The sequence below is a fragment of the Dreissena polymorpha genome, chromosome 14 (assembly GCF_020536995.1).
Source record: "Dreissena polymorpha isolate Duluth1 chromosome 14, UMN_Dpol_1.0, whole genome shotgun sequence".
Classification (NCBI taxonomy): domain Eukaryota; kingdom Metazoa; phylum Mollusca; class Bivalvia; order Myida; family Dreissenidae; genus Dreissena; species Dreissena polymorpha.
The window spans coordinates 27,922,880-27,948,451 of record NC_068368.1 but is presented as its reverse complement, the minus strand read 5'-3'; the positions used below and the strand labels follow the sequence as shown (position 1 = coordinate 27,948,451).

The window sequence follows — 25,572 nt, the reverse complement described above, 5'->3', positions numbered from 1 at the left end:
CGGAGGCCGGACAGTTGTTCCAGATAGTAATTAAACTTGGAAAGAAGCTGTATTTGTAGATGTTGATATCGTCAGGAACTTGATAGAGTGATTTGAAGTGTCCTGTTTGAGCGATGGAAAAGGTATTGAGTCACTTGAATGTCTATCAGATCGTTTGAGATCTTAAAAACCATCGTCAGTTTGACATTGGTCCTTCTCGACTCTAAGGTTTCCAACTGTAGGTGGCCGAGAATGGATGTGACACTATTGGTGTTATGATATCTGTTCATCAGATAAATGTCTGCTCTTCTCTGGACCATCACCAGATAATTGATCTGTTCCTTCTGGTATGGATTCCAGACAGTGCTGCAGTGTTCTAGGTCTTGGCGAACAAGAGAAAAGTATGTTTCACTGTTTATATCCTCGAAATCCTTGGATAACTGTTGCCTTTCCTTATTTCTTTTTCGATATGCGACTTCCATGACATGTGCTTTGTCAGTAACATCCCAAGGTACATCGATGTTTCCTCATATGCGAGTTTGTGGCCTTTAAGGGGGTAATTATATGTGATGGGTGATCGATTTCTTCAGACTCGAAGGATTCTGCACGTTTCCGGTTAGAAACCCATCCTCCAAAGCTTCTCCCACAGGCGATGGAGGTCTTCCTGAAGCAATGCGCAGTCACGCCCTGGTGAATTTTTTCTTTTGACCACGCAGTCGTCTGCACAGAGCCTAGTCTTGGAAGAGACTTTTAGGCGTTGTCATTAATGAAGATCAGGAAGACGATCGGTCCCAGAACATTCCCCTGGGGCACTCCACTGACTACTGAGGAAGAATATCAACAGCAACTCTCTGCGCTCTGTCTGTCAAGAAGGCTCGGATTCATTGTCAAAGTGAGGCAGCTTGTTGCTACCGTTCTCGAATATTTACAGAATCCATTGGCATGAGCCGAGGCGAATTTTAGTAAGGTGGGTTATTATCGACCTCAAACATTTTTGTAAACAATATAATATATCAGGGTGCACTAGATTATTTTATCTGCATTATGATATGGATTGAATTTCTCGTAGTTTCGCGAATTTTCGGTCGATCTTCTTGTCTGTATATTTTTTTTACTTACGGTACATTAACGCGTTAGTGCATTGTGGCCTACTAGAACATGTACGTCTACGGACTATACCGCACTGTCAAATATACGCCAGAATTGTGCTATAACAACTATTGCTAATTGTTTATGCGTAATGTCAACAAAATGGACCATGACTGCTACGTTAGCATTTCATAATTGCGTAAAAGATTAATCTGGTAAGCTCCTTATTAAGGTCGTTTCAAAAGGTTTTATGATGGAGTCGTATTGGAGATTCGTCCCACAGCAGTTTCGTGCCACTGATATTTGAGTATCAAATCAAATCAAAATTTATTTATTGTCGGTATGAAATAATTTGTATCTAACATAATCTATGTATAGCTTTTGATCGACCTAACAAACAGTAGCAACTTGAAGCACATCATCAAATAAAAACATGACAAACATAAGAAATATTTATTTTATATAATATAGCACAATTAACGCAGTACATGGTAGGTTCTTGTTGAGTCGTGGGTATGGAGATCTCACAAAATCACTTGACAGATTAATGGCAGTTCATTACGAAAATTGTTTTGACACAGTTACCATCGTTTTGCTGATCAATAATGCGATAAAACAGGTCATATATTGTAACACATCAAATATTTCCGCTGTTATGTTTTGTTCATTTAACCCCCGTTCTCACAGAGCTGCGACTTGACCACAATTATCCCGATCAAGCCACGATCTGAAAAAAAGGATCGAGGCCGATCAGAGTCTTAATCGAGCAATGTGGCAAATGAGGGTATTCATTTCGACCATTCAACAATGCCCCTACGTCAAACACTTACTGCGTTTACTGCTGCAACATTCAAGGTCACACTACGACGCTACGCAGAGCTTTTACTGCGCTTTTACTATGATCATGAAGATCTCTCCATTATTCTGTTGGGCTGCCTGTATGATTACGGCACTTCTACTACGCTCTTTTAAGGACTCGCATTCTTGTTGGCCAGGATCCCGATACACTTGTTTTAGGCATGTTCAAAATAAGCGTGGCGAGAGCGCAGAGCTTTCCGCTCATGAAGACTTAACCGCAATCATACTGCGCTTATGAAGACTCCACTACGTTTCTCCTGTGTTCTGTCACGATCGGCCACGTTTTCGGCCATGCTTTGACCGTAGTAGAAGCAGCGTTTGTGTGTGAATGGGGGGCTAGCGTTCTTAACGTATCACAAAATGGTTTATTTATGAGTACTTTTCATACTTCATCATCTGTTGACTTTTTTTCACAAGAAATTAATCTCCTTATGCTGTTGCAATGTCAGTTTTAAGGCTTTTTAGTATGCAAATCTTGAAATTGAAATAGCTGCTTATCTCAACAAAAAGCTATTTTCAAGATGGCTGTTTGACACCATCAACACAATTGATTATTTCCTAGTTTTACTGACGATTCACATTTGAAAAAAAGCAACAAATACAATGGCCAAAGGTTAATAATTATGTTTGAAATGATATATATAGGATCAGGCACGAGTTGTCATATCATACCATATTTTATTTAACGAGTTCAGGAATTTTGTTAGTAATTGAGCCTTTGGCAAGCTTACTAACGAATTTCCTGGACGAGTATAATAAAATATGGTATGATATGACAACGTGTGTCAGATCTTTTTTTATGCCCCCGGATCGATAGATTGGGATTTTTTTTTCTTTTGTCCAGTCTGTCTGTCTGTCTGTCTGTCTGTCTGTCTGTCTGTCTGTCTGTCTGTCTGTCTGTCTGTCTGTCTGTCTGTCTGTCTGTCTGTCTGTCTGTCTGTCTGTCTGTCTGTGTCTGTCCCAAAACTTTAACCTTGGTTAAAGTTTGATAACTTTTGCAATATTGAACATAACAACTTGATATTTACCATGCATGTGTATCTCATGTAGCTGCTCATTTTGAGTGGTGAAAAGTCAAGGTCATGGTCATTTATCAAGGTCAAAGGTCAAATATCATTGTATTTTTCTTTCCTAAAACTTTACCCTTCGTTAAAGTTTTATCGTAACTTTTTTAATATTGAACACAGCAACTTCATATTTGGCATGAATGTGTATTTCGTGGAGCTGCACATTTTGAGTGGTGAAAGGTCAAGGCTATTCTTCAAGGTCAAAGGTCAAAATAAAAAAAAAAAAATTCATTTCTCGGTTAAATCTTTTACTTACTTCTCATGCAGCTGCACATATTTAGTTGTGAAAGGTCAAAGTCAACCTTCAAGGTCAAATATCATTGTATTTTTCTTTCCTAAAATATTAACCTTCGTTAAAGTTTTATCATAACTTTTTTAATATTGAACACAGCACAGAAAAAAAAAAATCATTTCTCCATTCAATCTCTTACTTACTTCTGGTGCAGCTGCACATTTTAAGTGGTAAATGGTCAAAATCAACCTTCAAGGTCAAAGGTCAAATATCATTGTATTTTTCTTTCTTATAACTTTAACCCTTGTTAAAGTTTTATAATAACTTTTTTAATATTGAACACAGCAACTTCACATTTGGCATGCATGTGTATCTGGTGGAGCTGCACATTTTGAGTGGTGAAAGGTCAAGCTTCAAGGTCAAAGAACAAAAAATAAAAAACATAAATTTTCTTTACTTTTTATGACCCCGGATCGAACGATCAGGGTGTATTGTTTTTGGCCTGTCTGTCTGTCATTCTGTCCCAAAACTTTAAACTTGGTTAAAGTTTGATAACTTGATAAGTTTTGCAATATTGAAGATAGCAACTTCATATAATTTGGCATGCATGTTTATCTCATGGAGCTGCACATTTTGAGTGGTGAAAAGTCAAGGTCAAGGTCATCCTTCAAAGTCAAAGGTCAAATATCATTGTATTTTTATGTCCCCCCCTATATTGTTTTTGCCCTGTCTGTTGGTCTGTTGGTTGGTTGGTCTGTTGGTTGGTTTGGGCCAACTATAACATTTTGCAATAACTTTTGCTATATTGAATATAGCAACTTGATATTTGGCATGCATGTGTATCTCATGGAGCTTCACATTTTGAGTGGTGAAAGGTCAAGGCCATCCTTCAAGGTCAGAGGTCAAATATATGTGGCCAAAATCGCTCATTTTATGAATACTTTTGCAATATTGAAGATAGCAACTTGATATTTGGCATGCATGTGTATCTCATGGAGCTGCACATTTTGAGTGGTGAAAGGTCAAGGTCATCCTTTAAGGTCAGAGGTCAAATATATGTGGCCCAAATCGCTTATTTTATGAATACTTTTGCAATATTGAAGATAGCAACTTGATATTTGGCATGAATGTGTATCTCATGGAGCTGCACATTTTGAGTGGTGAAAGGCCAAGGTCAAGGTCATCCTTCTAGGTCAAATATATGGGTCAAAATTGCTCATGTAATGTAACTTCTGCAATATTGAAGCTAGCAATTTTATATTTGACATGCATGTGTATCTCATGGAGCTGCACATTTTGAGTGGTGAAGGGTCAAGGTCAAGGTCATCCTTCAAGGTCAAACGTCATATAGGGGGACATTGTGTTTCACAAACACATCTTGTTCTTTCCTAAAACTTTACCTTTCTTTAAAGTTTGGTCATAACTGTTTGAATATTGAAGATAGTAACTTGATATTTGGCATGCATGTGTATCTCATGAGTATCGCTTGACAATAATCTTGTTAAAATGTAAGCAGCAGTATAATATCAGTTCTATACATTCAAAATTAAGAACTGTGTGAAAGATTGCCGATCTTTACCCAAGGAGGGGCCTCGCCTAACCTTCCATAAAAAGAAAAGGTGTAAAAATGCTGACAGAGAAAATGGAACACAAAAGTGCCACAAAATAAAAAGGGCTTAAAGACAATTATCACCTATAATCAGATTTGAAGGAAACTGATAAGAAAATTTCACACAATTAAAGCAACATAATACAATACTGATGAATGAAAAATAAAATATGTGAAGAAAAGTAGTGGTTTTGTCCCAGTAGTAAAGCTGCATTCAAGGTATAGGTGGGAATATTATTGGGAAACTTCAGCACATTTGCCACTTTTTTTTTTTAATCGTAATAAAACATGTTATTGTTTACTCCACTGGTGGCTAGCATGTGGCTATGATATTAATTAGTAAAAACATCATTTTGAATTAACAATAATCAAATAATAATGAAAAATCAACTTCTCTGAAAATACATGTTCACTATTAAATATATATAATTTTATATACTACTATAACAAGGATTTCAACTTGAAATGAGCCGACAATAGGGTGCAGCGATTTGTACAGCCATTACTTTATCAATTGTGTATTGATTTCCATGAACTTGGTCTTATTAAATGCTGAAATGAATTTCTTTTCTGGAAATGTAAATATCTTGCAATATTTTTACAAATGCTATGTCAAATTTTAAGAAATAACACGAAACACATTTGACAACTCGTGTGACCTACTCGTCATCTGATATAAATATTTTACCACCTCTTACACACAGACTTATTACCTGTGAAATGCACCAACCACAAGTGTGAAAAAGACGTAAATTATGACAACTGTATATTCATATAATTAAAAAAAACATCTGTATGATTTATACTTATAAACTTATATAATCCTTTTATAATCTATATCTATTTCTGAATATTTAAAAATAAAAAATGTTGGGGGAAGGGAAGTTGACAAAAAAATATGCGAGTTTACTACAGCGCAAGTTGACTTAGGTACAAACTGAATGACACACTGTTGAGCTTAGTGACCTGGGGGTGAATAGCTGGGAGTTGGATTATTGCAACTATTTATTCGAGATACATGTATCAGTGATTTTTTTTGCTTTATATTTAACAGTTGTTGCCTTTTGAAATTGATTGAGAAAAAAAGTGTGATAGATCATGAAATTGGGAAAAAATTAACATTATTAAAATGATTATAAATAACAATATTCCAATTGTTTATATTTGCATGTTAAACTGCTTTCTAAAATTTATATTATAAAGTGCTAAGGAATTAAATTGCTGTACAGTAATCTCAAAAAAACAATTATTGCATTTATTGGAATACAATCACTTTTTTGCAAAAAAACTACAGCCTCTTACATGCTGTTTCCTAATTACAAAAAGTAAAAGTCTGTTTTCCAATCGCAAAAAGTAACATTTTTACCCACAAAATCTGACCAGAATCCACCCACCCCCCAAAAAATATGCCAAACTTTTCCAATAAATTAAGCCTCAGGTTCCTCCCTACTCAATTATCAGTAGCACAAAACATTGATCACCCTTTTATAAAATGGGGGTTGAGGATGGAGTAGTACTTTGAGAATGAAATTGATGCCATCATCCTTCCTCTTGGGAATTTTTGGTACTTCAAATGTGATTTTTATGCCCCTGGATCGAAAGATCGGGGGTATGTTGTTTTTGTCCTGTCTGTCTGTCATTGTATGTTTCTGTCTGTCTGTCTGTCTGTCTGTCTGTCTGTTTGTCTGTCTGTCTGTCTGTCTGTCTGTCTGTCTGTCTGTCTGTCTGTCTGTTTGTCTGTCTGTCTGTCTGTCTGTCTGTCACAAACTTTTGCAGTAACTTTTGTAATATTGAAGATAGCAACTTGATATTTGGCATGCATGTGTATCTCATGGAGCTGCAAATTTTGAGTCGTGAAAGGTCAAGGTCATCCTTCAAGGTCAAGGGTTAAAAAAAGAGCAAAAATGCGGCGCATTAGGGGACATGGTGTTTTCTGACAAACACATCTCTTGTTTATTCTCGATTTCAAAGAGCCTTTGATGGGTACTTTGTAAAGAAGGAAACTAAATCACTTGGAATTCTTTTATGTTTTTGGAAAGATATATTCTCTGTCAGGTTATTTGACTATCATGAAAACTGCTTAATAGCAAACATGTTTATGAAGTTCATGGTTAAAAATATGTGCTTGTATTAATTACAGTGTTATTTATTTATAATTCAGTATTCAAAAGAAATATGTGACTAAATTATGATATTTTTCTTTTCCCCTTTAGTACAAGAACTGATCAACTAAACCCACAGTGGGAGAGTATTTCCCTTGGACAGACTAGAACAACAGCCAATTATATACCAACAATGTTACTTCACTTCTGACAATGTTCGCTTATGAAGATCTTGCTTATGAGTGTCCATCTGTTGGAAGCAATGCATCTTTGCCTGGAAATATGAATGCTAACTCTTCAAATATGGAAACAATTTTACCCCACCAACTGAGTCCCTCTGATGTTTCAATGGAAGCTGATGACCGACTTTTGATGGAACGTTGGTATGCCCAGCACTCCGAGAATGTTGATGCAATGCAAGGCAGTGGTGATATGGCAGCTAGAAAAGGTCTGCCTGAAAGTCAGACAGACCAGTCTGGTCTGATGTCTGACCCTGGTAGTGTTAATCAACAATGTAAAATCTCTGTTTCCAATGGAAACTCATCAGTTCTAACGACACCAACATTATATGCAAATGATATTATCAGTGATAAAAGACACTGTTTGGATTCTCATAATTGTGCCTTTTTGAAACCTGATGTTATGGATGTCAAACCAGTTCTCTCCACATCCCAAACGGACACTTACCATGGTAAGGGACAGTGTTGGGATTTTTGCATCCCAAGACAGGGGGTTAGGCCATCAGTTTTTATTTTACCAGTTAATGATCCTCGTGTACGAATGCTTGTAATCAGCTGCGTTTCAAAGTCAAATCCCTCACAAGACATTTCTGAAAGATTGAGCAATGAAATGCCTCCTTTGATGTGTTCTGAAAGGGAAGAAGTTGTGGTGACATCAGAGGAAGTGGATTCAAATCTGTCAGAAGATTCTGGTGAATCGTTTTCTGATGATTCTGGAGAGCTGTTAATTGAAAGAAACAAAAGGAAAATTCAGAGCTATCATTCAACTATTCCGGCACCAAAGAGAGTTAGGGATCAAGGTTTTTCCAGTGGCATAGTTAACATGAGAGATGCTTCAGTAACAGGTATGGTTATTTAAGTTTTGAAAGGCTGTCGTATATTATGTGTAAAATTGCTTATATTACTGTATAAAGTAACAATTTAACATTGATTTCAACCTCATAAGTGTGCCAAATATCAATTATTTCATAAAGACTAGAAAACGGGCACTTGCGCGAAACAACTAGGTCATTTAATAAATATTGTGCACTTTGTTACCGTACTCAAACTATATTTTGTTGTATGTACAAGCTATAAACAATGACATTTTTCACAGATATAAAACACTTGTTCAGTAAAAAAATCAGATATTATATGCAATCCTTATATAAAAAAAACATGAAAGCTAGCTGCTACTGATATGTCATTTCTTTCTTTTTACCAGGTTTTCCGAAGGAAAAAACTGGTTATTAGATTGGCGAATGCGGGCGGGCTGGCTGGCTGGCTGGCTGGCTGGCGGGCTGGCTGGCTGGCTGGCGGGCTGGCGGAATAAGCTTGTCCGGGCCATAACTATGTCGTTCATTGTCAGATTTTAAAATCATTTGGCACATTTGTTCACCATCATTGGACGGTGTGTCGCGCGAAATAATTACGTCGATATCTCCAAGGTCAAGGTCACACTTTGAGTTCAAAGGTCAAAAATGGCCATAAATGAGCTTGTCCGAGCCATAACTATGTCGTTCATCGTCAGATTTTAAAATCATTTGGCACATTTGTTCACCATCATTGGACGGTGTGTCGCGCGAAATAATTACGTCGATATCTCCAAGGTCAAGGTCACACTTTGAGTTCAAAGGTCAAAAATGGCCATAAATGAGCTTGTCCTGGCCATAACTATGTCATTCATTGTGAGATTTTAAAATCATTTGGCACATTTGTTCACCATCATGGGACGGTGTGTCCCACGAAAGAATCGTGTCAATATCTCCAATGTCAAGGTCGCCACGACTAAAAATAGATTTAAAAAAAAAAAAAAACTTACAAAGGGGGTTAATTTTTTTTGGTCATTTCAAAAGTTCAGTTTGAGTTTTCTCCCTTTATCAGATTTTTTTTTCACAATGAAAACCTGGTTTTGTGACAATTTTGTCCCTTGTTTTTAAATAAAATAAAAACTGCACAAGCCAATCAGCAAATTACTAGTGTGTACATGTACACCAAATAGAACTATGGGATCATATATTATATGGGAATGGTATGTCACAAAGGCTTGAATATGCTTATCTCAATTGGATAATAATTATTATGTTTTGCATATTACCAAGCAACGCTGTGTTTTTGGCCTCATTTGATGATGTAGAACTGTCCCAATTATTTTAAGGTTTTCAGATGTGTTTATTCCAACAAGTATGCAAGCCATGAACGTAGATTTCATTAAGGGTCCTGCCTATAATGCCAAGTTTCTCAGACATATTTATTTGAACATACATGTAATAACCGGCCATCTAACCAGATTTCATGAGAAGGGTCACGCATATTTTGCCATGCAACTGGGACATATTTATTTTAAAAGGGTCCCGCCTATCCGGCCTTTATTCTAACAGGTCAGCCAGACATTATACCAGATTTCATGTTGGATCACACCTATCATACCCAACTGGCCGCGGATGCAACAGTAGCTGCTGCTCAAAATTGCAACATGTTCGTGGACATGTCAGTCTTTGACAGCGATGAAGAGCTGTCTGACAGCGATGAAGAGTTGACTCCAGATACATGTATGGAAAAAAAGACACACGCAAATGGTAAGATGAATGGGATTTCTCAGGGGGTTTTCTATCCATTTTGGGAAAAGGAGTCTGGTCAAATTGGGATTTTTGAAATCGATAAAATGGCAAATTTTTGAATTTTTTTAATCAACAAATGGACCAAAATGGGATTGTTTTTATCAACAAATATTGACACATCAGGCCTTTTCCAGGCCATTTAATTTTGGAAAAAAAATTGTATAAATTATAGTTAACTTATATACATGTACTTTGTTGGATGTAAACAAAACAAAATTGAGATATAATAATCTTTAGACACTTCCTAAAAAAATAGTTTTTATTTTTGTTGGGGGGTGGAAATTTCACTTTGGGATTGGGTCCGTTTGCTTTGGGGTTGGGTCCGTTTTACAGCCTTTTTACATAGCAGGAAAACCCTTGGTCTGTTAAGTCTGCATCTCCAGCCCCCTATCCCAATCCCCTAATTTAAGAAAAAAAGCTTTGGCTTCAAGCAGAGTTTTTTTCCTTCTTTGAGACACGCAGAATATCGGCCCTTTCCCCAAGATGTATTTTTTCCCTCTTACAGAGATTTTCACCCAAAACAATGAAATCTTAATTTGAACCTTTAATTATGGTTTGGTTTGTTGAAAACCATGGCCACCAGGTGGCAGGGCATTTTTACTCATATGGCTATATATATGGCTATAGTAAAACCTTGTTATCACTCTAGAGGCCACATTTATTGTCTTATCTTGATGAAACTTGGTAAGAATTGAAGATTTGTCTCAATGATATCTTGGGCGATCACGAAAATTGTTCCGGTTGGTTGAAAAAAATGGCCACCAGAGGGAGGGGCATTTTTCCTAATATGGCTATAGTAAAAACTTGTTAACACTCTAAATGTCACATTTACTGTCCAATCTTCATAACACTTGGTCAGAACGTTTGTTTTAATGATATCTTGGATCAGTTCGAAAATATTTTAGGTCTGTTGAAAAACATGGCCGCCAGAGGTCGGGGAATTTACCCTGATATGGCTATAGTAAAGCCTTGTTAGCACTCAAAAACTTACATTTATAGTTCACTCTTCAGGAAACTTGGTCAGAACATTTGTTCTAATGATATCTTGGGGCTGCCCTGAGCAGGTCAGTTCCTTTGTGTTGCTTTGAACTGTCGCATGGCGGCTCAAAACATGCAACATCCCTGAAAAAACTTAACACACAATCTGAAATAAAGTTGTCAACAAATAGCGCTTATCCTAACGCTTCTATCTGAAAGAAGTCGATATGCTTTATTTACAGCTTTACTGCATTAGTGGTTTAAAGGAAATATCAAGTGCCAGTTAAGATTTTTGCAAAAAAGGAAGGTGCCCAAAGCTTAACCCTTTCAGTGCGGGAACCGAATTTTGAAGGCCTGTGCAAACAGTTTGGATCCAGACGAGACGCCACAGAATGTGGCGTCTCATCAGGATCCAAACTGTTTGCTATTCTGATAGTATTCTTTGAAAAAAATCGAAGAAAATGTTAATTTTAGAAATTCTGCAGACGACATTTTAGCAGACGACAAATTTCCCAGCATGCAAAGGGTTAAAGAGTTATAAAGATAGTACAATTATAATGATCTGATTGCAGAGAATGCTGTAAAGAAAACTGTCCCCCATTCTCGGAAACTAGCTAAGACTAAGTCTTATTGGATATTGGATGACCTAGTGGATGACCTAGTGGATGACCTAGTGGATGACCTAGTGGATGACCTAGTGAAAAAAGAAGTTGAGGTTTGTATTTATAAGTAACCCATATTTTGTTTTCCCTTTACGCAATCTGGCCGTGGGAGGAATAACCATCGGCTACCATATCACTTTTTCCCCATAAGAAGCAAAGAGAAAATGGCTTTTGCAACCAGCATAAAACTAAAACAGTCTGCAAGTAAGTCATTGTCTGTTCAGGTTTTATGCTGTTTGCTGCTTATCAGTATCTAAGGGTTGGAACTGAAACCTTTAAAACTTGGATCTAGAAAGAAAGGCCTTTAATGAAATTAAATTTTCTGAGGGACTACAAATGCGTAAAAATACATATCTAAGTGGTAAAGGGATATCATCATGCGTCCATAGGTATGCGTGTTCCTCTCTCCTGATGCTTGTGCTTTCAAATTATGTTTAACTATCGGGTGAATCTTGCTTTCACTGTTGTATGACCTTTATGTTTGGTGATCATAAAGTAAGGATTTACAGCAAAAAATTTTGGCAGAATTTTGGTCCTTGGTCTGTGTTTCTGCTAAAGTATGTATAGTCCTAAATGTGTTTGTTTTTAAGTCTTCTTTATCTGCTTGGCTGATCTCTGTCAAACATTTACTACCCAATTAGATTTAATGTGCAGACCATAGTTAAGAATAACATTTTTGCTTAGACCAGTGTTTGCAGAATAATGGCCTTTTGTTTTTATGCCCCCCACTTCATGATGTTGGTGATGGGTTCATGCATCACTGTTCCAGCATATGAACTTGTGCACTTTCATAATTTGGTTTGGATATTTTCAATAGAACCAAAGTTATACCAGTTACTCAAGACAGCTTTACTGCTAGAGGACTCAAACTTAAGATACAGATGAACTGCCCTGTTCACTTGCGCGCCTTCATAATTTGTTTCCCTGGTTTTCGACACAACTGGAGTTGTTTCATTTTGTACCAAAACATTACATTTTTAACCAGGTTTTCCAAAGGAAAACACTGGTTATTAGATTGGCGAATGCGGGCGGGCTGGCTGGCTGGCTGGCTGGCGGGCTGGCTGGCTGGCTGGCGGGCTGGCGGAATAAGCTTGTCCGGGCCATAACTATGTCGTTCATTGTCAGATTTTAAAATCATTTGGCACATTTGTTCACCATCATTGGACGGTGTGTCGCGCGAAATAATTACGTCGATATCTCCAAGGTCAAGGTCACACTTTGAGTTCAAAGGTCAAAAATGGCCATAAATGAGCTTGTCCGAGCCATAACTATGTCGTTCATCGTCAGATTTTAAAATCATTTGGCACATTTGTTCACCATCATTGGACGGTGTGTCGCGCGAAATAATTACGTCGATATCTCCAAGGTCAAGGTCACACTTTGAGTTCAAAGGTCAAAAAGGGCCATAAATGAGCTTGTCCTGGCCATAACTATGTCATTCATTGTGAGATTTTAAAATCATTTGGCACATTTGTTCACCATCATGGGACGGTGTGTCCCACGAAAGAATCACGTCAATATCTCCAATGTCAAGGTCGCCACGACTAAAAATAGATTTAAAAAAAAAAAAAAATTACAAAGGGGGTTAATTTTTTTTGGTCATTTCAAAAGTTCAGTTTGAGTTTTCTCCCTTTATCAGATTTTTTTTTCACAATGAAAACCTCGTTTTGTGACAATTTTGTCCCTTGTTTTCACTTGAATTGCACGTTACTGTATTGCTTTTAGAGGGTTGAAACATTCAGCCATTCCTGTCATATAAAACAAGCATTTTTATGTTTAATATATTTCTTTGGCTTAATTAATTAGCTAATGCAGTGATTTTTTTTCTTCTTTGGATGGGTGCGGTAAACGGACCCGTTCCCAATGATCTACATGTACGGACCTGTTCCCAAAATGAACTGGACCCATCCCAATTTCTGAAAAAATACAAAAATCCCAATCAAAATCGAGTAAACAATCGTCGAAAAACGCCAACTTGACGTATTTCGAGACCATTTTAACTTACGGCCTATTTGACTTCTCAATCATTGTCTGGTTTAAACATTTAATGTTACATTCCTACATTCAATACTTGTATGTTATTGCGAAATATAAACCAGTCTGAATTTTCTTACGCTTCCGGCAATATTCCCCATGAGTCACAATCGTAAGTATTATAGAAAGAAATTAAAGCCTAGTGAAGTCAAAAGCAATTCGTTAAGCGATTTTGGCTTAGTAAAAAGTTTTGGTGTCTGTTTCGTTCACCCATTCTCCTCAGTACACTGCAACCAAAACTGATAACACACTTAGTGCTCTGATAAGGCTATGCAACCTGGCAGCCTGGGGGTGTCTAGACTCTCATCAGCGCAGAAAGGCACCATTCTTGATATATTTAAAGCAGTTAAAAACAGAGAACTCTGCCTGTAACAATCTGTGTCCTGATAGCATGTTGTTGTTTGTGCAAGACTGTGAATAAAGTTTATGTTGCTTTCCTGTGTTATTTAAAGCTAACAAAAGTTAAACAAAGTCATTAAAATACCATTGTTCAATTGGTACAATGCACAACTTGATTTTTCCCAATTGGAAGATTTCGTGACTCATTTATTCCCAATTTGGTTGTTTCACAACGCGAAAAATTCCCAATGGCATGGGCACTGGACCCATTCTTAATTGGGTGAAACAAATCACTGGCTAGGGGGTATTAAAGATTAAAATTTTAAACAAGCAAGCATAAATATGTATGTTAACACTTGAGATTAAGAACATGTTGAAATCTCCGAAAACCATGATAACTTTTAACAGTACATGGCTAATGTTGGCATGTTTTTATTTTGGTCAATAAACTGTAACAGCTACTTTCTTTTGTTAAGTACAGTTTGTTTGAGAATAAGGTTTTTCATACATATTGCATTGGATGCTTTTAGTTTTTACTAAAAGATTATTATCAAAAGAATATAACCTGTTAAATGTAAAAAAATATTCTTTGTCTTAAAATCCATTGCAGCAAGCGAAGAAAGCCAAGAAACCAAAAAAGGGCAAGACTGACAACAGTCTCGGAGAGAGAAACTCTGCCAACTTTATGAACCTGGAACCTCCGGATGATGACAACATGCTCTGTAAGCCCTATAATTAAAATCAATCACCTCTCACTAGAAAGTCCCACTCAAGCGCAACAAGAATAATACTCATTTTTAGCTCACTTATGGCTTAGTTCACAACTTGAGCCATTGTTGTCATTCTAAGTTCTGTGTAATGTGTTGTGCATAGGAAATATATGGAGTGGTACTACTCTACAGGTAACAGTTAAATCAATCTTTATACAAGTTTGTCATCATGTTTGTATTGACAACATCGAGGCCAAGTTAGAACCTGGGTCAGGTTTGTTGGCAACAAGGTTAATAGGTAAAATCCTATAAAATCTGTGTTACTTCTCTAGAAGGCACATATATAAATCAATCTTGACGAAACTTGGTCCAAATGTAAAATTTTGCAATATCTAGGCAAACTTTAAATGTGGGTCAAGTGGTGTCAAAACTAGGTAACAAGGTCAATTTTTGAAAACCTTATTACAATTTTAAAGCCTTATTTATGAATTAATGTTCTTCAGAATGTGTATTTTACAAAATCTAGGCCAAGTTTGACTAAGTTGAATTAAGTGTGGTTAAACAAAAACTAGGTTATTGGGCCAAATTTCTGAAAAACCTTGTGACCATTTGACAAGTTGTATAACTATTCTTTCTTGAAGATACTATGTTAGAATGTTCATCTTAACAAAACCCAGAATTTTGGTCAGGCGTGGTCACGCATCTAAACTAGATCACCAGGTCAAATTTTAGAAAAAATAGCTATAACCCTTAAAATTCCTCATTTGTGGCTAAATTGGATATATCTTTGTCTAAATGTTTTCCTTGACAGTATCAGGCCTAAATTAAAACTGTGTCAGGTAAAGTAACAAACTAAGTCAACCAAGTCTTTACCATTGTACCTTGAACTGAGATAAGTGCATTAAAGTCTCGGTTGTTTGGCTCAAACATTCAGATGGGGGCATAGTTCGCCACCTTGGTGCAAAAAAGTACCATGTTAGATTGAAATGAGAAGGCACATGGTTCCTTTTTGCACCAAGGGGGCAATTTGCTTTTCTGTCAGATTATGTTTTGCACATTACTCATAAAGTAAAAGACCATTTGATATAATCATTTACACTAATTATGTAAACTGATCACTCTGGGTATAGTTATACTATTGGGTGTTATGATGCACAGCATGTTTTCGCATATAAATCCTAACCCTTTGCATGCTGGGAAATTTGTCTTCTGCTAAAATGTCTTCTGCTGAATTTCTAAAATTAGCATTTTCTGTGATTTTTTTCAAAGAACACTATCAGAATAGCAAACAGTTTGGATCCTGATGAGACGCCACGTTCTGTGGCGTCTCATCTGGATCCAAACTGTTTGCAAAGGCCTTCGAAATCCGGTTCCAGCGCTTAAAGGGCTAATTAGCAGCTTTGTAATCTTTATCATGACATACAGTAAGTTCTTTTAATTGGATGAACAAGAAGTTAATTTCAGCCTTTGACTTAGTTTGATTGTTGTCGTCTGGTTATTTTGCTTTCTTAGACTGTGGAGAATGCAAGAAGGAGTTTGAAGGGGACTGCCCTGTCCATGGACCGTACAACTACATACAGGACAAAGAGGTGGAGCTGGGTTCATATTTAACACATAAATTAAATGTGGAAGAGAGGATAAGGAAATTACAAACATATCACATGTTATTATGGGCATATGAGACTGTTACTTCAAAAGTGTATTAATAAATGTATGATTTTTATACACCCGTTTTTAAAAACATGACGTATTATAGTTCCACCCGTGGCGGGCGGCGTCTTTACTTGAAGTACTTTTCATCCGATCTTCACCAAACTTGGTCAGAAGTTGTATCTAGACAATATCTAGGTCAAGTTCGAATATGGGTCATGCTGGGTCAAAAACTAGGTCACGGGGTCACTTTGTGCATTGCAAGGATTTAGCATGGTGTCTGCTCTCTAATTGAAGTAGTTTTCATCCGATCTTCACCAAGCTTGGTCAGAAGTTGTTTCTAGACAATGTCTAGGTCAAGTTCGAATATGGGTCATGCTGGGTCAAAAACTAGGTCAGGGGGTCACTAAGTGCATTTTAAGGATTTAGCATGGTGTCCGCTCTCAAATTGAAGTAGTTTTCATCCGATCTTCACCAAATTTGGTCATAAGTTGTGTCTAAATGATATCTAGGTCAAGTTAAATTATGGGTCATGCCGGGTCAAAAACTAGGTCATGAGGTCAGTTTGTGCATTTCAAGCATTAAGCATGGTGTCCGCTCTCTAATTGAAGTAGTTTTCACGATCTTCACCAAATTTGGTCACAAGTTGTGTCTAGATGATACGTAGGTCATGTTCAAATATGGGTCATGGTAAAGTTATCAAGTTGTCCAAAACCTTCAAACGGGCGTATTTTGTGACAGTTTGGAACTCTTGATTTAATTGTTTTAATATTTTTCTAAAATTTTAGAAATGCCTTAAATATGGCCCTTTTATTGTAATTCAAAAGGTATGTTTCCTGTACATTCTAATATACCTTAATATCAACTGCAGGTGCCAGAAGGTGACCCCCATAGAGCTGATCATACCTTGCCAGATGACCTTGAAATTAAAACCTCAAAGCTATTTGGAGCTGGTCTTGGAGTATTTTCCAAGGTGGGACTGGCGTCCAGAACCATGTTTGGACCCTATGGTGGCGATATCATCACAGACAACCATAAGTCAGGATATTGCTGGCAGGTGAAGTTGACTTCAATGTGATGCTTAGCTTGATGCTTTAGTAGATACTTATTTTTAGTTTGAAATGCGTGAGTAATATAACAAAGTCTAAAGGCCTCCTCTCACATAGGCGAAAGTCTCCTGACGTCAACTTGCGTGTACTGGCGAATAAGACTTCAGCAAAATTCGTTCTCATTAGTATATGTACGTTGCACATCGTTGGTGGTGTTCGTATGGATGCTTTTGTGAGCTTTTGCGTCGGTTGGGATTAGTTCTGTTGGTCGGAAATTTTAAACATGTTGAAAAATTGTTGGCGAATAAAAATTTCGTCTATCGTTCCTTAAAATTTGTTTCAATACGTTAGCCGATCGGAAAGTCTTCACATAGCGTTCGTCAACTGGCGTTGGAGGTCGCAGCTCTCAGCTAATTTGCATATCGTGATTACTTTATTTGCATATCAAGCGAAAGAGGACAATCAGAAAACGAATCTTTGCGATAGCTTGCGAACTTTTGCGAACTATAACGAGGATTTGCGTATTTTAGCGAATTGAATCCGACGCATTTTAGCGATGTATAACGATAAGTTAACGTAAAAAAAAGAACGGTATACGCTCGTATACGAATCAATTCGAAGGGTAACAACGATAAGCGAATCTATGCGAATCCATCCGAATAATAGCGCTCCTAATTGTTTTAGTTGTTTGTGCAGACATATGCCTATATTTCATATATATAATGTTGAAGGTATCATTATTTCTTCGTCAAAATGGAAGATTAGCTTATTAGGTATCATGTTTTCTCTTTTATCAATCTTGTATACTTGTTGGTTGTTAATAATACGATTCTATGCAATTTAGATCTATAAGGAAGGCAAAGCGAGCCACTTTGTGGATGCCCAGAACAAGGCCACCTCTAACTGGATGAGATACGTGAACTGTGCTATGATGGAGGCAGACCGGAACCTTATAGCATTCCAGTGCAAAGGAGGCATCTATTACTGCACATTCAAGCCAGTTTCAGCAGGTATATACATGTTGTATGACTTAAGATATGTATGCTTAATGTGGGGTCTGTCTGATTAGAGCAGTTTCACCTTGACAATATGAATTCAATTCCCTCTACCAGCTGTGAGTTGGCTTGATTGTCACCATACAGGAAAGGTGTGTTTTTTCTGGCTTACTGCACTTTTTCCCACAGTACAATGCAGCACTAATATTAAATAACTAAAGAGAATGAAATAAATAGTTGGAATTACAGCTAAAATTCAAACATCTTCCCAAGTCTGATTGCTATCTGAAACACACTCCAGGTCCTTGCAAAATGAAGCCTCAGGTTTAGAAAGAACTCATCACAATGTACACATTACTGAATGTCCGGTGAGTACAATCAATTGAATTATCCGCTTCTCACTATGTCTTGTTGGGCCACAGTTCATGGTGCGGCAATTGTAAACACATAAAAAACAATTGATTATGTTGTGTGGAACTTGACCAGATTGCCATTGAAATCAGCCACTCCATTTCAAGCATACAAAATTTAACATAAAAAAGCAATTAATAGCCAAGAACTTTTACTTTGATTTAAACCCTTCACTTTATTTCAGTCTTAGAATCTAAATTAGATGATGTTGAGAAAAATTAATAGCTAACAATTAGGGATGGTTACGAATATCCGAATATATCTTAATACTGGTCAGGTATCCGGATACTTTAAGATCCGTTTACACAGCAGAATGCTATTATGCTATTTTTCGTAAAAAATGGGTGATTGTTTATTATACATTTCACTATGGGTGATTGTTTATTATACATTTCACTATGGGTGATTGTTTATTATACATTTCACTATTTTTGCTCATCATTATTTCGAAAACAATATTTAACTTTAATTGTATAAAAAACAAGAAAGTATTTTATTTTTGACAACTTCTGGGTGTAAATTTCAATTATTGCGTACGATCAATAATTTGAAAGCTAAACAATTTAGTGGCCATTAACACTGGACATGGTTCAATTAAACTTTAAATCATGGAGGCTTTACACATTACAAATGCAATTCCTAATGGCAATAAGTAAGTGTTCAATCCTTCTTGTATTTTTGAGTTAAATTAAAAACAACAATAGTGGATCCAGTGTGGCTGAAATATTATACATGTCATCCTTCCATAATTTCGGGACCTGTCAAATTGTGTCTCTGTATAAAGAAATGTTCAGAAAGCATCGCTCCTAAATTGATCCTCATATAATAAGTTTATGCTCTATCAGTAATATGAAATTACAATATTTTTTCTACAGGAGAGGAACTGCTTATCTGGTACGGAGATGAATACTCCAGAGAACTTGGCTTTATTCGAGACAAGTACTTGCTCTTCAGACAAAAATATGTAAATGGAGAAGGTTTGTTGTCTGTTATTTTTTATGCTCCCCCAAAATTTATTTTGGGGGGGAGGGGGGGGCATATAGTCGCCGCTTCGTCTGTCTTTCTGTATTTCCGTGTGTCCATGTGTACGTCCGTGCACAATTTTTGTCCGGGCTATTTCTCAGCAACTAATGACCGGAATTCAATCAAACTTTATGGGAAGCTTCAATACCAAGAGGAGATGTGCATATTATCAGCGGGTTCTGGTCGGATGATTTTTGACAGAGTTATGGCCCTTTGAAATTTTCCATTAACTGTATGTATAGTGCAATTCTTGTCTGGGCTATTTCTCAGCAACTAATGACAGGAATTCAATGAAACTTTATGGGAAGCTTCACTACCAAGAGGAGATGTGCATATTATCAGCGGGTTCTGGTCGGATGATTTTTCACAGAGTTATGGCCCTTTGAAATTTTCCATTAATTGTACATATAGTGTAATTCTTGTCCGGGCTATTTCTCAGCAACTAATTACTGGAATTCAATGAAACTTTATGGGAAGCTTCACTACCAAGAGGAGATGTGCATATTATCAGCGGGTTCTTGTCGGATGATTTTTAACATAGTTATGGCCCTTTGAAATTTTCTATAAAAAAATTATTGTCCCCCATACTACTGTGCCCTCAAGACGTTTCCTTTTATCTGAAAATATAGTGCACTATTGTGACAAAAAAACAACTTTGGGGAGCATCACCCGTCTCCGACAGTTTCTTGTTTACATTAAATAATCATTCTCTCTTTCAGATCATTAATGGGTTGATAGTATGTTCAACATGAGCAAAGCATCTTTTTTTTTGTTCAAAGTGTATACATAATGAGGATATTAATTTTTATTGTTAAAATGGTATCATGTTAATATGTTTCAGAAATTTACCAATGTGTATACTGCACGACAGCATTCACAACTGCAGTCCCCTGTGTGCGTCATTTGAGGAAAATGCATGGTCGTGATATACTGACATCCAATGATCTCCAAGTTCTGGATCGGTGGCTTCAAAAATATGATAAAACATACCTTAAAAAGTATATAACACAGTTAAATCACACAACCAATTACATAAACCTCAGCAGTATGTCAAATGTTGAACATAATAAAAATGACAGTTCACAAAGTGTTTGTGAAAAGCAGTTAACAAGTGCAATATTACAGAAGAAGAGCATAGAAAATATGGATGAAAAGGAGAACAAGTGTAAGGAGTGTGCATATATTAGTGATAACAGTTGTGACTTGAAGAAACACATGAGGATGCATGTACATAGAGGAGAGAGACTGTACAAGTGTGAGGTGTGTGGGTATGCATGTAACTATAGTTTTAACTTGAAGACACACATGAGGATACATACAGGAGAGAGACAGTACAAGTGTGAGGTGTGTGGGTATGCATGTAACTATAGTTGGAGCTTGAAGACACACATGAGGATACATACAGGAGAGAGACAGTACAAGTGTGAGGTGTGTGGTTATGCATTTAACAATAGTAAGAGCTTGAAGAGACACATGAGGATACATTCCGGAGAAAGACCGTACACGTGTGAGGTGTGTGGTTATTCATTTAATGTGAGAGGTGCCTTGAAGAGACACATGAGAATACATAGTGGAGAGAGACCGTACAAGTGTGAGGTGTGTGGTAATACATTTAAGCGAAATGAAGACTTGAAAAGACATATGAGGATACATTCAGGAGAGAGACCGTACAAGTGTGCGGTTTGTGGTGAAGCATTCAAACAGAGTAGTCACTTGACACATCACATGAGCATACATACAGGAGAGGGACCCTACAAGGGTGAGGTGTGTGGTAATACATTTAACCGGAATGATGACTTGAAGACACACATGAGGATACATTCAGGAGAAAAACCGTACAGGTGTGAGGTGTGTGGCTATTTATGTGACCATAGTGGTAACTTGCTGAGACACATGAGGATACATACTGGTGAAAGACCGTACAAGTGTGGGGTGTGTGGAAATGCATTTAAGGGTAATGAATTATTGAAGAGACACATGAGGATACATACAGGAGAGAGACCGTGCAATTGTGAGGTTTGTGGTAATGCATTTAAGCACAATGATGACTTGAAGAAACACATGAGGATACATAGAGGAGAGAGACCGTACAAGTGTGAGGTTTGTGATTTTGCATGTATTGAGCGTGGTGCCTTGAAGACACACATGAGGATACATACAGGAGAGAGACCCTACATGTGTGAGGTGTGTGGGTATGCAAGTAACCAGAGTAGTTACCTGAAGACACACATGAGCATACATACAGGAGAGAGACCTTTCATGTGTGAGGTGTGTGGTAAAGCATTTAAAATAGTTCGTCAATTGAATGCACACATGAGGATACATACAGGAGAGAGACCGTACAAGTGTGAGGTGTGTGGTTATACATGTATCCATAGTCATACCTTGAAGACACACATGAGGAAACATACAGGAGAGAGACCGTACATGTGTGAGGTGTGTGGTTATGCAAGTAAGCAGAGTCGTCACTTGAAGGCACATATGATGATACATACAGGAAAGAGACCGTACAAGTGTGAGGTGTGTGGTTATACATGTATCCATAGTTATACCTTGAAGACACACATGAGGAAACATACATGAGAGAGACCGTACATGTGTGAGGTGTGTGGTTATGCATGTAGCATCAGTGACAGATTGGTGAAGCACATGAGAGGTATGTGGTTTTGCAAGTAACAGAAGTGCTTACTTGAAAAAGCATATGAGGACACAACATGCAAAAGAGGAAGTGGTCTCAAAATAATTATACTGCCTGGCTTATATAAGTTAATGTTTAATAATTTAGATGGTATTTCAAAAATTTGTTAATTTCAGATTGCTAAAACATTTTACTAGTTTATTTTTTATCATGTCCTTTTAGATCACCTGAGCACAAAGTGCTCATGGTGAGCTTTTGTGATCGCCTTTTGTCCGTTGTCCGTAGTGCGTTGTCTGTTGTGCGACATCAATATTTGCCTTGTTCACTCTCTAGAGGCCACATTGATTTCCAATCTTCATGAAATTTGGTCAGAAGATTAGTTGCAATGATATCTTGGATGAGTTCGAAAATGGTTACGTTTTCTTGAAAAACATGGCTGCCGAGGGGCGGGGCATTTTTCCTTAAATGGCTATATATGGCTATAGCAAAATCTTGTTAACACTAGAGGCCACATTTATTGTCCGATCCTCATGAAACTTGGTCAGAAGATTTATCCCAATGATATCTTGGATGAGGACGAAAATGATGTCGGTTGGTTGAAAAAAATGGGGGCCAGGGGCGGGGCATTTTTCCTTATATGGCTATAGTAAAACCTTGTTAACACTCAAGAGGCCACATTTATTTTCCGATCTTCATGAAACTTGCTTGGATGATTTGTCCCAATGATATCTTGGATGAGTTCAAAAATGGTAACCTTGGCTTGAAAAACATGGCTGCCAAGGGGCGGGGCATTTTTCCTTATATGGCTATATATACATGTAGCTATAGTAAAATCTTGTTAACTTTCTAGTTTGCTCAATCTTCATGAAACATGGTCAGAACATTTGTTTCCTGTGTAGTAAAGTTTGATTTTATTATGTCAATATTATGTGACATTAACTGTATTATGTTATTTTTCATAACACAGAATTTTCATAGTTAAAATAACTGTTTTAGTCATCAACACCGATCATAAGCCTTTCAACTAAAAGATAACTGAAAGAAGGCAAAATGTACATGATTTTGCAGTATTTATGCAGTATTAACTCCCTTGTTTACCCTGGTTCAGTAATCTATTTTTAGTTCTGCTCTGGAATTTGTGACGATATTGATCGTTGATAAATGCTCTGTTCTGAGGGAAAATGGACTAATCTGCCATTGATCTCTTCTGAACTGTAAAAAATAAGCTGTTTTGGCTGATTTAAACACCTCTTGATGCTTTCTTGAAAAGTTAACAGCTCTTGAAAAAGGTTGAAATTTTGAAATAATTAAACTCTAAATTATTTTTAACACCAACATCAAGACATTTTGGCATTATTTTCTAAATTATTCTTATTATTTAGATTATTTTTATTTGGCATTTTCTAAATTAGAAAGACTCTACTCTATTTCAATAACTTTAGTAAATTTTTCTTATTTTTACATTTGATTCACTGAAGTTTCCTAATCTCCATAAATATTGTTCTTTAGATTAAATTAGACCTATTCTGTTAACTAGATTTTTGAAGTACTTTCTAGACTAACAGTAACTTATATTTATATCAGTTTTTTTGACAGATTTTCTTTTTACATTCATTAAGGTTTTTGCTGTATGTTGTTCATTTTTGTAACGATACTTAGATTCTTTAGACTTGGCTTGTACCTGTTCTTAATGTTGTGTCATTGTTCTTCATTTTCCGAGTTCTTGGAATAAAAATTAGTTATTTTTGTTAAAGCTGCCTTGGTTTTCAGTTATAAATAAATTCTTTGAGTGTATTTAGGCGTCCCTGACTGAACGCCTTTAGTGAATTGAATTACAACCAGTCAGTATAGTCATCCTGACCGGAAATAAGAGTTCGTCAAATAAATATTTCTGCATTACATAAGTGCTCACAAAGTGACATAACTTGTAACCGTCCTGTGACCGGAACATTTGCGTAAGCGAAGGAGACCGCACTACCACACCTGGATAGGACAGTTGAGTTCGATAATGGGTTTGGATCGGTAAAAAACATGGCTGCCTGGGGGGGGGGTCTTTTTCCTTATATTTATATAGTAAAAAAGCTTGTTAACACTATAGAAGTCACATGTTTTGCCTAATCATCATGAAATTTTGTCAAAACATTAGTTATGTGGATGTCTCGGACTAGTTTGAAATGGTCATAATCAGTGAAAAAACATGGCCGCCAGGGAGTGGGGCAGTTTTCTTTATATGTATATAATGACAACATGTGAACAGTCAAGAAGACACATTTTTTTCCCAATCTTCATGAAATTTGGACATATCTTGGAAGAGTTAAAAAATGGTTCAGGTCTGTTAAAAAAACATGGCCGCCAAGGGGCCATTTTGTTGTTCATTCTTCATGATACTTTGTTAGAACATTTGTTCCATTGATATCTTGGGCTGCAAAGAACAGGTCATTTCTTTTTATCTCAGGTGAGCGACTTTGGGCCTTTCCGGCCCTCTTGTTTGATATTCCTTCAGACTCAACTAATTACATGTAGGTTATAACGGTTAAGACGCCATGAGAAAAATGAAATAAAAAAGTATTATTAATGCAATATAATGCAAGAAAATAGTATTTTAAAGTTGGTAAGAATAAGAAGATTATAATGTACAATTATTTCTAGGTAATTATGAAAGTTTTCTACTTATAATAAAATTTCAAAAAGACACTTTTTTACTTTACATATTCGAGTGCTTTATAGAGAAATAAAAGTGATTTAAAACTGATAATTCACTGTTTCAAACAGTGAAAAATAATTGTGAAAGTATCTATCATTAAGTCTTTATCGGAACTATGTTTACAAAAAATATTCATTTGTAAGCATAACATAAAAAGAAAATGTTTTGGATTTGGTGGAATATGATTTTAATTCACTCGTTATTATAGAAAAAATCAAATTTTCATGATCACTCGTGAGTTAAAATTGATAACTTACAAATTCCAACAAATATCCTCTTTATCAGTTTTTTCAAACTTGTTCCAAAAGTAGTATACACTCATCTGAAATTAGTGAAGGACCAGTTTTGGATTCTGCAAATGTCTTCAACCAGTGAGACAAATCTGTCAAACAATTAAAATGTCTGATTAAAATTTGGTTGCTGTATATTTATATGAATTTTTGAATAAAAGCCCTAAAAAAGACATCCATATTGTGTTTATCCATCCTCTTTGTTTCTTAATATATTTATTTTTTTGTAAATAGATGCATGTCAGCACATGCGTTTGCTCCATATCAACAAATGTATGCATTGCTCTTCTGCGTGTTTAAAATGCTGTGCTGTA

The 25,572-nt window shown here is 36.5% G+C and overlaps 1 protein-coding gene across 6 annotated transcripts; it reads left to right on the top strand.

Moving 5' to 3' along the window:
- Positions 1–1,138: 1,138 nt before the first annotated feature.
- Positions 1,139–25,431, top strand: LOC127856978 (zinc finger protein 347-like). Of its 6 annotated transcripts, none has more exons than XM_052393201.1 (11): positions 1,139–1,283; positions 7,048–8,020; positions 9,536–9,733; positions 11,326–11,468; positions 14,399–14,510; positions 16,011–16,087; positions 17,020–17,205; positions 18,042–18,207; positions 19,479–19,580; positions 20,468–20,970; positions 21,055–25,431. In XM_052393201.1, the coding sequence occupies exons 2-11, from the start codon at positions 7,150–7,152 to the stop codon at positions 22,207–22,209; spliced, it is 3,513 nt and encodes a 1,170-aa protein (XP_052249161.1). In that variant the 5' UTR covers positions 1,139–1,283; positions 7,048–7,149; the 3' UTR covers positions 22,210–25,431. The 6 variants fall into 6 exon arrangements, with proteins under 6 accessions (XP_052249161.1, XP_052249163.1, XP_052249162.1 ...); XM_052393203.1 differs by having other exon boundaries at positions 20,468–21,810; positions 22,063–25,431; XM_052393202.1 differs by having other exon boundaries at positions 20,468–21,978; positions 22,147–25,431.
- The last annotated feature ends 141 nt before the right edge of the window (positions 25,432–25,572 follow it).

Excerpts from the sequence above, each read along its gene's own strand:
- LOC127856978 (XM_052393199.1), top strand. The coding sequence starts at position 7,150 with ATGTTCGCTTATGAAGATCTTGCTTATGAGTGTCCATCTGTTGGAAGC. Across the intron at positions 14,511-16,010 it reads GGATGATGACAACATGCTCT|ACTGTGGAGAATGCAAGAAG; the intron begins GTAAGCCCTATA and ends TTGCTTTCTTAG. Across the intron at positions 18,208-19,478 it reads ATTCAAGCCAGTTTCAGCAG|GAGAGGAACTGCTTATCTGG; the intron begins GTATATACATGT and ends TTTTTTCTACAG.